At 30.3% G+C, this 16,852-nt stretch overlaps 1 protein-coding gene across 3 annotated transcripts in view; it reads right to left on the reverse strand.

The window, feature by feature from the left end:
• The window catches only part of Nrx-1 (neurexin 1), a 230,444-nt gene that overhangs the window by 129,576 nt on the left and 84,016 nt on the right, over window positions 1–16,852 (reverse strand). For all 3 annotated transcript variants that reach the window (XM_072899353.1, XM_072899352.1, XM_072899351.1), the window contains exon 3: window positions 10,342–10,483. In XM_072899353.1, coding sequence (XP_072755454.1) covers window positions 10,342–10,483 — 142 coding nt within the window. The remainder of the gene's footprint in view (window positions 1–10,341; window positions 10,484–16,852) is intronic.

Consider the following 16,852-nt stretch of genomic DNA (forward strand, 5'->3'; position numbering starts at 1 on the left):
TCTTTTTAGTGACAGATTCTTTGATCAATTTGTTTTCTTTTCTACCGGAAATATGGAGGTAAATTTATTTTACAAAAGAAGTAGAAAAGTTATTTTATCTCGATTGACGTCACATTAAATACGTTACTAATTTATATATTTCCAATTCTCTCGGCAGCATTTTTTAAGAATAGAAATCAAATAGAAACATTTTATTACAAGCAATGCTATAAAAGATAAATTAAACATTCTCCTTAAATTACATCCAAACATGAAACGAAGTCGAAAGATCGCGGTGATGTGTATAATTGCGTTGTACAGCATTGCGGCGACCTATTTAATAAATTCCTGCAGGACGATAAAAGCGGCATTAACGCTGTCGTTCGATCTCATCCTCTAGACGTTGTCGTCGTCGTTGTCCCTGCGGGATTAGCCGAGTAATCTCTCGAAGAGCTTCGAGGAGTAACGAGATCCCGCGGGAAACGACACAGACTTTTTCTCATCTCAGGAGTAGTGCATCCTGCGACGCCACCTCGCAGAATTCGCTGTTCTCTTTTCTGCACGTGAAGCGCTTTCATTTCCAAGGAGCAAAGCGTCGGAATAAAACGTCGCTCCTTTTCGGAACGTAAGCGCATGAAAGAAGAGAAGAGAGCGAAATTTTCGCGCGACATTTTGATGAAATACCGAAATGAGTTACGCTTTCCATTGAAATTGGTAACAAGAAAGCGATAATTAGCGAGCGCAAAATTGTTTAGCTTGAATTGTTCTGTTGTTCAGAGAGGAAAATCAAGAGTGCAATGAGTGGAAAATAAATAAAAGTAAATTAAAATATCACAAAATTAAAAGATCGTTGTACAATATATAGAAACATTTTGATTTTTATTTTCATATTTTATATATTTGCCGGAGATAAAGAATATATGTAAAATTTATGCAACTTTATAAATGTAAAAATATAATAAAGTTGTTTAGATTCAAAAATTTAAACGGAAATATTGTAATTATAATTAAAAATTTACAAATATTTTAATAGAAATATTTTACTGCTTTGTGTAATTTTGATTTAATACTTTTATCAAAAGAATATTATTTCACTTGTCGACAAGTTCTGTTGACCAAATGCGAATATTATCGAATATTCTGTATAATGTGTGCCGTTGTATAATGTTATGTTATGTACATACACGTATAACAGACCGTATATGGAAAATACGTGTATATATGCATATAGTCGTTAATTATCGCGGCTCTTTAATAATTTTGCTTATCAGGTTTTCTCTTACCGATCGAATATCGAATTCCTTGTCGAACGAGTGTTCATTTCATAAATATTGATTATACATATCGCGCGGCAGTTATTGCCAACAATTCATTTATAACCCAGAAATCTGAGCCGAGCGACCCTCTTCGTAACGTCTCTTTGTATCGTTGCAGCGGAAAATTGCAACCGTCAGACCGTACGTGTAAAATCGGCCTAAGCCCCAAAATTTAATAAAGCCGCTTTTTCTCGCAAGCACAAACGCCTTCTCCACTGACCCAATTGACACGTCGGGCGCAAAGTGGCCTAAGCCGGCAGATGTAATAAAACAGTCTAGTCTGACAATAAACTAAAAGTCTGTTCGAAATAAAGTTGCACGAAATCTTTTCTTGCAGAGGACGAATGAAATGTTAATGTAAAAATTCATTTGCGCTTAGCAAAAAAATAAGTTCGTAGAAAAAGAATATAAATATCATTCATTAATATAAAAAATATATCCCAGACATTATTATGATGTCTATTCTTTTTTTAATCTATCGTAAATCTTATTTAGATTCGTTTCATAAACTTTAAACTAAATTAAAAGAAAGTCATTTAATAGAGAGAAAAGTTTCATTAAATATCTTTGTATAATAATAATAATTAATAATAAAGAGAAAGAACGAGAGAGAGAGAGAGAAAGAGAGATAATTGCAGCTCATCCTGTGTTTAACAAACATGTATTTCCTACATACTTAAATAATTCTGTCATCAATTTTATTTAACTGAGATATATATATATATTATCTGACGTGATACATTTATATTCTTTTTTATGTGTGTAATAGTTTTAATTTTAATATATCTGTAGATAAGATTATTGTGTATTACATATTTATTATATTTAGTTACTCTCCATGGGACATTTTTCCATAGTTCTTTTAACTTTCATCAAACTGCTGTTATAATGCCAACTAACGCAATTCGAACTTAAGAAATTTGTTTTCCGTCTTCGGTGTTCATTAATAATCAGCAGAATGGTGGACGACGAGTGCATTAATGAATTATATATCGCTCTTACACAGTTTTAGCACGGCTGAGGCGTTAAGGAATTAAGGATCGGGCAAAGTTCGTCGTGAGTTTGCCGCACTAGAGAGACCATAATTCTTCGCAACCGGAACGTACGAGTAATTGCTCCAAGTCTCTTCTCACCTTATTTTCCTTGTCGTCACTTCGTCGTCCTGACAATAAAGGGCTTGGAAATTGCTGTACTACTTTAATATCATGCCACTTAATTGTTTTGTTTTTTTTTTTTTTTTTTTTTTTTTCAATACAACTTTTATGACGCATACGAAATGGTTTTCCTTCCAAAAATGTCGAGATACTTGTGGTCTTCGATTATTCAAAGATCGAAAATAAATTTGACGAACTTGAAAAGAAACTTTTGACGAATAAAGTTTTAAGGAAAAAAATAAGTGAGAGAAATCAAGAGTACTATATTCCTTGTGAGGATCTAAGAAATATGTCAAATGAAACTTGAGGAGAAGAGTTCTTTACGTCTTGTTGAGAGACTGTTGGAAAATTCCTTCGGGATCTCCGCGACTCAGAGATGCGGCGCACGAACTTGCGCGAGAAAAACTTAATTAACGAACGTTTCCTCCCTCGTAGTCGTGCCAGATATCTGCTAACAACGCAACAAAACGGTCGTTCATAATCTACAAGGACAGCATCCTTCTGACAGCGACCCGCAATTGCTTCCACCATGACGCGAGTCGGTTGTTGCGGCATAAATCCTGCGCGAAGAGAATATCACGTTCCTCTTCCTGTTGCAGCCGACGAAGGGAACTTTAACTCCGACTATTGTCGGAAATCCACCGTCCCTCTGTCTCTACCGGTACAACGTATCCAACTATTTCCGACCGGGCTTTTTGCTCGTCTCGGACGAGACACTGTGCCGTTGGAAAATGAATTTTCCAACCGGATGCGGATAACTCTTTGTCGGCGATCCACTCTCTGGTGGATAACGACGGACGGGGATAATCATGAAGGGCGCGGTGAAGCGTAATCCGCGTTATTAACCCCGATGGTAGAGGGTACTCTTTGCCGTCACATGATAGCGATTACATTCAACACAGTGACAAATACTTATATATCGGACTCAATAGATCCGTAGATATATTTCAAACGCATACCATTGAAAGTAATTATTTAAATAATTTTATTTTAAAAGGGATGTTACATGAAAATTTATTTATTATCCACATGAGAGAAGATAAATGGAAATAGAATGTACATAGAATATTGGCTAAAGTGCAATAAAGTTATCAAAATTCAAATAATAATTTTAAAAAAGAATTATTAAAAATTCTTTATATTTAATATAATATATATAATTTTTAACTTTTGAACTTTCATTGATTATTTTGAATATTTTCTTTCATGCATTACTTCAATTGTTATTTCAAACATGTATAAAATATTATTTTATATATTTATTATTTATATAAATCAATATAAGAAAAATAAATAATGGAGCGCGCATATATAAATATTTTTAACTTGTTTCTCAAATATTGTTTTGTTCATCTTTTTGTAGCATACATATCCGTGATAATTTCACCTGCATAAAAATATCATTTGATTTATGCATAAATAAAATTAATGCAACATTAAATATATGCTTTTACAATTCAGAGTAAGTAAAAGTGTAAAGAAATAGCTTTAGCATAATTTACCGGGAATACAATCTTACAATCTTTTAGGCAATTTTGTGCAAAAATAAAAACCATTTTAGCAATCTCTCCTGAATTGTAGACGAAGCTTCGCTCATCAGGGCTATGGTAATGGATGGTGGACTCAATCGTACGATATTGCGGGTCATTACGAGCAGATTCGGCACTCTCGAGTATTCGCGAGTCATACGAGCCTAATTTTGAGCGGCTATAACCGCCGGACTGACGGAATGCATTGGTACTCGCGAGGTATGCAAATTAGCGACTAAACTGCACTGTTGACGTAGAACTACCATTGATACGGAGGACCAACCTAGCCTCGCCTAAACCGTTCGATTCGCGCCGTTCGTCGCCTGCCCGTTGTTTACTGTGTGTTTAAGTACACAGCACTCGGAGTGTTCTTGGTGATTTACGTGATTTCGCCGCTGATCCGCGCTTAGAGCTTAATATTGTAATCGAAACTGCACCGACGGGAATTTAATGCTTTAAAGTTACAAACGTTCTATTGTGTTCGCTATTTTTGTTTCGTTTTTTATTGAACAGAAAATGCATTTATGAATAATAGAAAACGATTTCCAATATATATGTAATTGTAAAAATCAATTCACGAGAGAAAAACAATTATTACTCTCGTAAACACTTTACTATTTCGTTTATCATACGTTGCACGATTTTCCTCCTATTTTCATTTTATTAGCCGCTAGCATTGCGAATATGAGCGATGTTTATTTGCTTCAACCGGATTATAATGGATATTTGTATATTTATATATATGTTTTATATGAGATTTATTCCTTATACAGCAGTTTTATTATTATTGCATTTACATACAGCATAATAGATTAATTAAATACGTAAATTTTCAAAATGAGTGAAAAGATAAATTATGAAGTTTAACGACTATACATTTATTATAACGAAAGTTATTTAACACATTAATTTCTTTCATTTTTTCACTTTTGTGATGAATACTAATGAATATGTAGGATAGCTAACAATATCTAAATGTTTCTACGCGAGCATAGAAGAAACACAAAATAATTTTATCTAAATCAATTCTAACATCGATGATAGATGAATGGTAATAATGGATAATGGTAAACAATTAATCAGTGATTAGTATGTAAGTTAATAAACGATGGAAGGATGATTTACACATAAAAGAGAGAAGTTACTAAGATACATATATAAATAATTAAAATTTAAATGACGCAAGATTATATATATACATACAACAAAAGTTTCTTTTAAAATATCATTTATAAAAGTTTTTATATAAATGACATTTTAAATTTAATTAATATTTCAAATAATATTTTAAATTTGAAATATTGCATAATAAGTTTATATGTATAAAATTACAAAAAATAGAAACACATGATATGAAAATCTAATTTAACTTTTCAACAAATATATTGTAATTCGGCTATACATTTGCGTGTAAATATTATATAAAATTTAATATCTCCCTGTAAGTAACATCATTAGCGTTATCTGTTTTTCAGATCGTTAAATTATACCTTGTGTTACCTAACTTGAACCATTCATTTTCGCATTAATAAAGAATCTATTCGCCTAAGGATCTAAATATCATATGTAGGTACACACACCTATCACCTATATACACCATCAAGCTAGAGCTACAATCTACTGATTAGTTATACTGATATTTCTACCATTGCCGCATACCATTATCGCGGATGTGCTTTGGATTTGTAATTAGTGAAACTCACTGTAATCCCAGTAATCGCCAGCACCCGACGTAGGCAGCATCGTGCTCCATGCCTCTATATGCAAGAACAGAAAGAAAAAAAGGAAGAAAGAGTGAAAAACTGAACCATGCATCGATCGCTCGTATATCGAAGCTCCTTATACATTTTCTAGAAAGAAGAAGTAGAATGCGCCCGCTTTCTAAAAGCTTTCAGTAATTTAAATACTTTAGAAACATTCGAGTGATTGTGTTAAATTAAAATTGCCCTCCCGCAAACGCGAATATCGGGTGTTAACCAAGTTTCTCTACGTGGAATGCCGTGAAAAGTTGAATTACTTTGCCCAGATAACGATTTGCCGCGAGCATAAACTCTTGATTATCTAGTTTTAAGATAATGCAAAATAAACGGTTTATCTTAATCTGTTTTACTTATTTATATTTTGTCTTTGTTTTATCATATTTTCGACTTGCTCATTTATATTTATATCTTTTAATCTCTCTTCTATGAAGAAAATTCAAAAATAGGAATGAAAAATTAAATGTTAAATACTACTCAATATTATATTGAACTTTATTTTCAACAATATGTTGACTCTTGTATATTTTTATGATTGCTTTCGGCATATAATTTTCTATTTTTAACACCAATTTAATGGAAGTTTCGTTTATTTAATGAAGAAAAAAAAACACATTTCTTTATCATTAATGTATCTATTTAATCTTAAAAATTCGGATTTAATTGTTTTATTTTTATTAAGATCTTGATAATAATTGTACATGCAACATATTAGTTTGTCGATTATCTTCTTTTTTTTCATCTTCTAATTTGTTGTATATCCTTTCTTTTTTCATAAAATAGCAACGTCAGTTTTTTGCAATATTTGTTAAGAAATCTTGATAGACTGATTATTTTGACCCTAATAAATTATAATGTCCCTTTTTCTTTGTGCTTCAGCCCTCATTTCTGGCTTCGCTATTTTATCTTACGCGCCTGTAACACTCATCCTTTCTCTTCACCATCCCATTTTCTTCTTCCTTTTTCCTCCATTCGTTTCAACATGGTCATTAAGGCTGGAAATTACATTATATCGCGTATAACGGCTGTGCCTGTCAGGCAGGACGAGGACAATCGCGCCTTGCAAAAAGCTTAAGAGAGGAATTAAAATGAAATTGTCCTGGTTCCTTTTACGAGGAGTCCTCTTTGAAGTTTCGCGTTCTTCTGGACGATATCTCAGTAGCGACAAAAGACTCGGCCGTGAGTTTGTAAAGACTTGCAATTATCAGTGAAGTAAGTCTTTGAATAAACATTCCACGTTGCAATCTTCGATAAAAGAAAATTGTTTATTTGAAGCATGAAGACCTCTTCCTTTTTTACTATCAAACTCTCGACTCTTGATATCGAGAATTGCAAAACCATTTCATTTAGTTAGCAAAAATCATTATATTCGTTTATTGTATCAAGTGCTACAAAGAATATTTTAAATACTATTTACAAAGATAACTTTGCATAATATTTTAAACGCGTTTTCTACGATTTTCTTTCAATGTGAAAAAGTTATAATACATAATCGATTAATCAAGTAAAGTATAAGCGGCAGTATTCTATAGTTATTTGTCGAAAATAAAGGAGAAAAATTTATATAAAGCTCTAAAAAAAAGTTTTGTTATTAAAAATAATTTATAACACCATATATCAGAAATATATTTTAAAACAAAATAGTAGGAAATTCTCAAGATAGTAAAATTATCATTAATGTACACGGTCGAGAATATTCTTTTTTGTGAACAAGGTGAAAGCTCGAGAAAACGCAGAATTTTATTGTAGAGAATAAATTGCAATTAAGGTAGAGCCGGTATGTTGCTTATCCGTGAGAGAAATGTAATCTCGTTCTCTACTATTAAATCTGTCAAGTGCACAGTCTTCTGAATCTTTTGTAAGAAGAGATCTATATCTCGACAATGCACATTTTTGCAAATTAATATATGTATACATATATATATATATATATATATACATATACACATATATACATATATATAATTATTTTATTAATATTTTTATAATTTATATAATATATAATTATTTTATATTCTCCATTCTGACACTAAATAAGAAACCTCTAATAATTATTTTGATTGATGAAGAACCTAAAAGAACTTAAAATTAGTTTGCAATGATTGAAATCACACTTTGATACAAAAATATATCAAGGAAAAAATATAATTAAATTTCTTACAATAACACACAATGAAATTCTTTTTACGTTTATTAATAAAATATCAGGATGTTAATATATTTCTGTAATAAGCACTAAAACATTTTTTTTATTAATTATTAATTATCTCCAACCCTTTTCTCACGACGATCGAATTTTCTCTATTTCGAATGCCGAAAACAAATATAAAGAACAACTTTCACATATTTCGCCAATCCTATTCGTAACTGCCGAATTGCCTCTGTTAATGACTTCTTAGTGAGCGCACCTCATTAACGAGGAACAAGTCTGATTGTAATTATCGGTGAAATGTCTTAGGAACGACCTCGACATGCCTGGCTTCTCTAATTGCCGGTAGCTTAAGAGAGGGAAAAATCATTTGGGGACTCCACCTTTCGTTTCTGCAGCTGTCGGCAATTACGCCTCATTAGGTGACATCCATTTTCTCGTTAATATGCAAAAATTAACAACAAAAAATATGCGCTATATAGTTGGCCCAATGTATTTTAAATGACAATCAATCGGACAGAATAAGAATAAAAGCGAGATTGACCTAGACAATCGTGTGACACGTTTCTTACATGACAGAGGATTCAAAATTTAAAGAGATAATGAATATTTGAAGGAAAGAGTCGCCATTTGCATGAATCTCGTACAAATGTGTGTGTGAGATTGATATTGTATTTAATGAAACGCGATTCCTGCAATAAATTATCGACAACTAAATCGAAGGACATAAAACTCGAATGTCGCGGATAGGTTGTATATTAATAAAATGGTGAAATATAAATCATACTAAAAATAAAACTACAATAGCAAAACCACATACAAAACCCATTTAGATAGATACAAATGTCAAAGATAAAATTAAATACAACAATAATCTTAACAAAGAAAATAGAGCGCTTTTAGTAAACTGTACTAATAATTCAAGTTGTTTGATTCTTTTAAAATTAACAGTAATTATAAATATAAATTTTTATATAATTTCTATATTAAACATTGTAAATTTCTACAAATAAAAAAATATCTTAAAGATTTTTTTATCTTTTTACATCTGCAAATGTTATTTTAATTTTTCATAATTTATTGATTATCTTATATATACATATGACTTTGAATATATACATATATATATTCAGAATCATACGTACATGTATTGCATATGCTCCAAAAATAGTAAAGAAACCATCAAATATTAAATAAAAAAGCAATACAGGCAGTAGAGAGCAAATTATGTATCATATAAACGGAATTAGGTAGCACTTGAGAAAAATTAGAACTGTAAATATAATAGAATATTTAATGTAGTGACAAATTTAATATATTAACAATAAACGAAATCTACGAATGTGTTGTGAATTGGTATGATTTCAAAAACATAAAATCGCAAAAATATATAAAATCGAACGTTTCGAGCTCATTTTGAGTCTTCTTCAGCGTACATTGATAAATATAACTAATAAATAAAATGTCGGTTGCAGTATAAATTCATTAAGACTATAATTGAAACTTAAATAAATGGAACAATAGCAGCGTTTGACAGTCTTCAAAGAATATTTGTAAGATGTTAAGCCAAGATGATAATTTTATAAATGTAGTTTATATTTTGAGAATAGTGACTCGATTACAGTGCCAGCACGTTCGATTATATATATATTTTGCGATTTTATGTTTTTGAAATCATACCAATTCACGACACATTCATAGATTTCGTTCATTGTTAATATATGAAATTTGTCACTACATTAAATATTCTATTATATTTACAGTTCTATTTATTCTCAATTGCTACCTAATTTCGTTTATACGATACATAATTTGCTCTCTACTGCCTGTATTGCTTTTTTATTTAATCTTATTTACACAGAGAGCTTTGACACTATTTATTTATTTCATTAAATATTATGTACGGATTGTTCAATTAAATTATGCTCAACGCATACAAGCAAATCCATATTAAATTAAAAAAAAGCATATTAAAAATCTGCATTTTCGTTGATCTTATAGTTTGTTATATTATTATATGTCATATATATATATATATATATATATATATGTGTGTATATATATATAGAGTATGATGAGAATTTATTCTTTTGTACTATTTTTAAAGATTTATTTTTATATAATTTTTATATGTTTCTTATAATAATATAATACTACACAAACATAGTTTTAAAACAAAACGCGTATAAATACATAATAATTTAATCCATATTAACCTAATGTATCGTTATAAATAGCAACATTATTAAATTAATTTAATTCTCTAAGTACGTTAATGCTTTTATTATTACCAGATGATAAGATATTGTATTACTATTGTATTAAAAAAATTAAAAATAGTGTTTATGAAACTTAAGTTGAGCAAAAAATTTTTTGTTCAGCGAAATGTTTTTTTTTTATTACTTTAATTAATTAAAAAAAATACAGATATATATTAACGAGCATATATTTACTAACCTTTTTCGCAATATGCACCCTCGTAATCGCCGGTGCGACATTCGCAGATCGGTCCGCTGTCCGTAGAAATACAAATGCCACCATGCTGACATGGATCGCGAGTCTCGCAAGCGTCTGTTGTATTAACAATGTTGCGCAAACTCTGTAACAAACATCATATCATAACGTTATAGAAAATTATTGCATTACCAAATTATAAAACAAACATTCAAATAATGATATAGAATATTTTTAGTAATAAACTTGTTATTGATAAACAGTAAAATTATTTGAATTATTACTTTATAATATGCAAAAGCACTATGTAAAAGAGATAATAAAATTAAGTATTACATTAGTATTTCAATATGTGCAAGATAATTTAAAAAACTTAGTTAAAAATATTATACGGAGGAAGAATTTTCTCGCTCTTTATAATCAAATTACATTTAATTAGGCATAGTTAGCGTAATCAAATGTAATTTTAGTAAACTAATTTCAAGTATAATTAAATTAGCATATAATACAATTAAATTCATGAAATATAAGTAAAAAGAAAAACAGTAGCATTACACACTTCTTTATAAAATTAATGTATGATAATGTATAATAACATGGAAAAATATTACAGATTGAAAAATATAGATGGAAAAATATTATATTTCATCTGTATAATAATTAAAAGTATTTTTGAAAAATTGTCTTGTACAACTGCAAATTCTCGCTATTATTGCATGTTGTAATTTTCACATTGTATTATGCAGCAGATTTCTTGCATAAATATGTTGAAATAATCTAACTTTTTAACTCGAAAAACGCCTGGTGTGCGAAAAAGAAAGATTAAAATACATATACACAGACATTTTTTATTTTCTATAGTACTTCTTGTGATATTTGTTGCAGAATTTCAGGCATTTCGATTGATGCCACTTAAATATTCAAGACTATACAGCAATGCTCCTGAGAAATTGGTATATCCTGCATGTTCTCATCGCTTTTGGAACAAATTTGACATTTAACTTTCAATGTATGTGATGCCTTTCTATTACTTGATATCAATCAACATAAAGTGCAATATGTATTAAAGATCTTAGATTTCTTTAAATTTAATCTTTAAATGCTGAAGCAAAATATCATTTGAATTTCTTTTGAGAAAGATGATATCGATCGATTGCAAGTGAGTAATTTTAAAATAATATGTGATATAAGAAATAAACATTTTTTTCTTTTTTTTATTTATTTGTAGAGCAATTCAAGAGTTCAAAATTTATCATATTATAATATATATATTAAAACTTAACTTAGTTAATATATAAAAGACTTTGAATATTTCTACGTGTCTAATTTTTTTAAATAAGTATTTCTTTAAATAATTTATATTTTGATATTTTTGGCACATATTAGCATTTATTTTTCTTAAATAAATAAATATTTGATATATATGTTTTATAACATTTATTCATAATATTCATCGCAATATTACGCAGCGAGAATTAAAAAGAAAGTAAAAAATAGTGTACTTTAGCTTGAAGAATAGCTTCCGTATTTCCTCAATTTACATTTATCTTTGTTTTGCAAGCTTACGTGCCATTCTCTTCGGAACAACGAATAATAAACGAACGCAAAACGCATCGGTGCCGCGGTGAACATCCTTTTTTACGATTCATTTACCTTAACAATGCACTTTAATGTCTTACTTACATCCACACCGTTATGTTTTAAATTTTGCAAACGTTTTTTTTTTATTTTCAGAAGCCGACCACAATCGACTTTTATGAATGCTCTTTGTATTATAAAGCAGACATACATTGATCTTGTTTCCAAAGTTCTAATGTTGGTCCAATTTAGTTCAAATTTTCGTAATCGAATAAAAGCATTCGCCAATATCAATGCGAGCCAGTTTTAAAAAATCATGTAAAATTCATATGCATAAAAGCCCATTTGACATTCGGGATATATCATGAATTCACTTTTACAATAGATTCTCTTATCAAATTATATTTTTTGTATTAAGAATTTATTGCAACAAAATAAATAATATAATTTTCTCCAAAATGTGGGAAAGTTTTATATAAAATATTATATTTATTATATAGAATATTGATATAAAATATTAGTTTTTAATATAAATATGTCAGGTAGAATATGGATAAAACGTATATATGTGAACATACGTAATGATTTAATTAAAAATATTAAATAATTGAATATTTTATTCAAAGCTGATAGCTAGCATATTATAATCTCTTTTTATTTATCATTATTTTATCATACACTTATATTACCTTATTTAACTGAAGAGTGTAGCGAGAAATCTTAACTATATACAGTTACTGCTTTTTTATCCGACGCGTGCAAAAGAATTCAATATTATTCGACGAATAAATTTACAATCTTATTCATTAATTCTAAGTTTATATTTGAAGTAGTGCAGCCGCTAGAAATTTTACATTAGTCTCAAGATATTCCATAATTTTGCAGCGATCGGTAAATTTATAGCTATCTTTCTAGTATCAATATTTCTAGCGAAAATAGAATATTTTTAACTTTTGCGAAACCTGCAAATCGAACTCGCGAATGAATTCATCTTTACGTAACGAGCATCTGCAAATTAGATGGATAAGACAATCACGGAGATCTCGATCCTTGTATCTCTCTTTCTCTCTCTCTCTCTGTTTTTTTTCCTCTCGTTCACTTACTGGATGTGAACTTTTGCCTAGTTCGCAGTACGTGCCTGTATTGACCGATCGAAAATAAATATTTGAACTTCCACTCACATTTTCAAGGATACGCGGTATAATTTCTATCTCCGCGAAGAAATCACTCGTTAGTATTTGCAACTAAATGCCGCTGGCTGTATTTTAGTTTCTATTTTTTTGGAAAACGCGATGGACTGCATAATTAATCAATCATTAGTAGCTTCTTCTCCGTAGGTTAATGAGTTGTTATGTTATCTTTACCCCTCTCGGGGACTTTTCTTCGACTTTTTTCGCTTCAACAGACAGTTTGAAATTTTCGCAAGGAATTTAGTGAAGCAGTGCGGATGCACGTGTCGGGTCACGGGGTCAATCGCGTCACTGCGCTATATTATTGCGGCCAGGCTGGGATTCCACAGAGTTGGCAAATGGCCACATTGAAGGATACGGAATAGTAATTTTAGCGATGACGCGAAACGAAGGGTAACGATATGGGTTAACTCCATCGTGTATTGAATATACGAATAGGCAGCATATGTTCAATGTTGCCAGAATTAGTACAATAGTATTAAATTTTATAGTAATAGTAAATTTTAATTAAAAGTACGCTAGTACACGCAATATTGAAAAAAGCCATTTCGTATGTATTACGGTTTTAAAACACATAAAATACATTTAATTAAATAAATAAAATACATTTATTCCAATATCATTCAGTTTGTACAAATTGTTTGATACTGTATGCATTTAAGATTGAATTTTTTTCTCTAATATATCGAAGAATACTTATTATATACAAGTACGTATATATGTTTCAAATTCAGATTGCTAACAATATTTTAGTATAGATTTTCATGTAAAGTCTTTTATGTAGTCTTAAAATCTTACTCTAAATTTAGATTCATTTCTTTCGTCAACTTTTTGTTCGTTTTAATAAAATTTTACTTAACAACTTAACGATATATATATATATATATATATATAGAAACAAATATAATAATAGTTAAAATGGCAAATTTGTCATAAACGATAATTTGTCTTGATATTCTTTTTTCTGAAAAAAATATTCAGAAAAAATAAACTGCGGATTTAACAAAGCATCCATTAAAAATAAAATCAAGCATTCACAAAGCGAATCGTATACGTTTAACCATATACCTGATAACTATATATCCTGTATATATTCTACGTAAAGCAAAGGAGTAAAAGGACTTAGAGTAACGAATACACTCTGCACGAATACGGCCATCAAGCCTGCTTAACGAGTCGACCGCATTAATCATACTGGACCACACGGCGCAGCGGATTGTTAACGAGATTTCCTGCGAGAAAAGCTAATTGACGTCTAGTCGTGGCAAATTGCATTTTCGATACGACCCCGGCTTAGCCGTTTCTGACCTTCCTGCAGTTAGTAAAATAATACGTTCATAATACAGTAATTTTAGTGCAACAAAAAGCAGTGATCAAAGTATTAAATACAAAGAATTAATTGAGATATAGTCATATAAATTTCGTATTGATATATATATATAATATATAGTACTCTACAAGGCTAAAATAAATTAATTTACTTCTCAAATATATAAATATGATCCTATGATAAAATCATAAACTAAACTCTTATACATCACACATGTATGCCTGTGAGAGAGATAAAATAATGTATATATAAAAATAAATTGTATCATATATAAAAAAAATAAATTTAAATAAATTCATTGAAAAAATGAATACAAAACTATTCTCTCGCGAATTTAAAAATATTAAAAAAGACATAGTGAAAGACCTACTCCGTAGATGATAATTTTCTAGACGGCACCATTTTATGAATCCGCCTCTCGAGATTACAATCGTATTTCCTTTGAGATTCAGTTCGAAACTTGCAAATAATTTATGGAACGAAATTAATTAACTGCAATTAATCCAGCGTACACACGAAATTCAGTGAGAACAAAAGCTGCATAATGTTTATGAACTATGCGCGGCATAGTTACGTAAGTATGCCTACCGCAGCAAGATGAAAGTATTCAAATAAATCAAGCAATTTAAGTTGATCGCAATTAAACGTTACGATTAGCTCATCCTCATGTCGGCAATTTTCCATGCCTGCATATATGTATAACGGCGATTTGTTCCAACAAATTAAAATTAAAAATTGAGTTGTATTTCGTCTACAACTATAAATCAAAAATTTCTTCGACATAACAATTGAAAATTATAAAAGCATGGTAAAATCATGATAAAATAAACGAAAACAATAATAAAAAAAGATTCGCAAACCTATAAACAATAATGTATTATGATTAAAAAAGATATTTAGAATATATAATATCATTTCTTTAGAAAAATCGCATAGGAAAGAGAATTTTGAAACTTTAAGAATCTCGATTCAAAACGCTTTAGGACTTAAAGGAGCAACGAACGCACAAATTATGCGTATCTGATGAAGTAAACTAAGCAAATTAAATTTATATTAATTTTAATAAAGTACTTGATTGCCGCAGAAATACCAATTCGAAAGACTTATCGATGTTGATACATTTTCTCCGTCATTCCCAAGTGTAAGTAGAGAATATTCTGTAAAAGGTAGAACGATTACGTATGCGCCGCCACGAAGGATACAATTTTCGCGCAACACAAGTCATCGTGTCTCCGAGGACGTAACATCCCAGGTGCCACGTGCATTCTTCCGACCGCGAAGCGCGCCACGAAATACGCTGAGGGAGCTGCGAGCCACGGCAACTCTGATAAAGTCAGAGAAGAGACGGCTTAGCCTCTTGTCAGCCTGTCGACAGAAACTGAGGCGATAAATAAGGCCCCAACTGCGAGAGCACTACTGCCTTTCAAAGTGTGGGCAACATGGAACTGCGTCATGTCAAAACTATACGATCCAACCCCGGTTTTGACCACCGAAATCCCAGACACAGCGCGTACGCGACCTCGGGGTATATAAACCAACGCGGAGATTCACAGCTGATGCGAATAAGTCGCGTCAAAGGGAGGAACTCACTCGTTGCATTCGGTGCAGTTTACCGAATTAACAACCGCGATGGCTAACCACGTTAACGTCAATAGTAGGAATGATACAACCATCTCCCAGGACTGATTGCATAATCCATTAGTTGCTTCGTTAATTACCATTCTATGAACGAGCGTTTCGAAAATTAACTCTGTCCTTGATTTCCGAGAAAGCGTAGAATGTGATTGCACAGAGATAATAAAATCAACATGTCAACATTAATATTAATTTTAAACTAAGAAAAAAAGATTTTAAAAACTGTATCCAATTATATAACAGCTTTCATTTATTATTAACATTTTCACAACAAAGTCACAAATATATTGAGTTTGATTATTTAATTGGTTTATTTAATTTCTCTAAATTAACGTTATATATATTGTTGAAAAATATATTAAGAGCAACTCTTATCGCGTTATTTATAACTTATCACGTTATACGATAGATTATCATAAAGAAAGTTAAAAAAAAATTCAAAATGTAAAACGGTTTAATGTAAAGATGTAAAAAATAAAGTAAATTTGAAATATAAAGACACGGAGAGGGTGTAATTTTAATGAGAAGGAAGAAAAATGCAAATATCAGCATTTAAAATCTACGGTTTTACATTTGGTTAAATAAGCACACGAGAGTCTATAACAAAGTTTGACGTTGACTTTGACTAAATCGGAAAAGTCTGCAACTCTACTTCACTTAAACTTTAAATCTTCCTATTAAACTCGGCCGATTTCCTGACGCGGCTCTAATAAAAATTCATATTAAAGTTCTGCATCTGTATTACGTATACCTATGCAGCGATTTTGCTGTTCGAGATGTT

Source organism: Anoplolepis gracilipes, chromosome 9, assembly GCF_047496725.1.
Source record: "Anoplolepis gracilipes chromosome 9, ASM4749672v1, whole genome shotgun sequence".
Taxonomy (NCBI): Eukaryota; Metazoa; Arthropoda; class Insecta; order Hymenoptera; family Formicidae; genus Anoplolepis; species Anoplolepis gracilipes.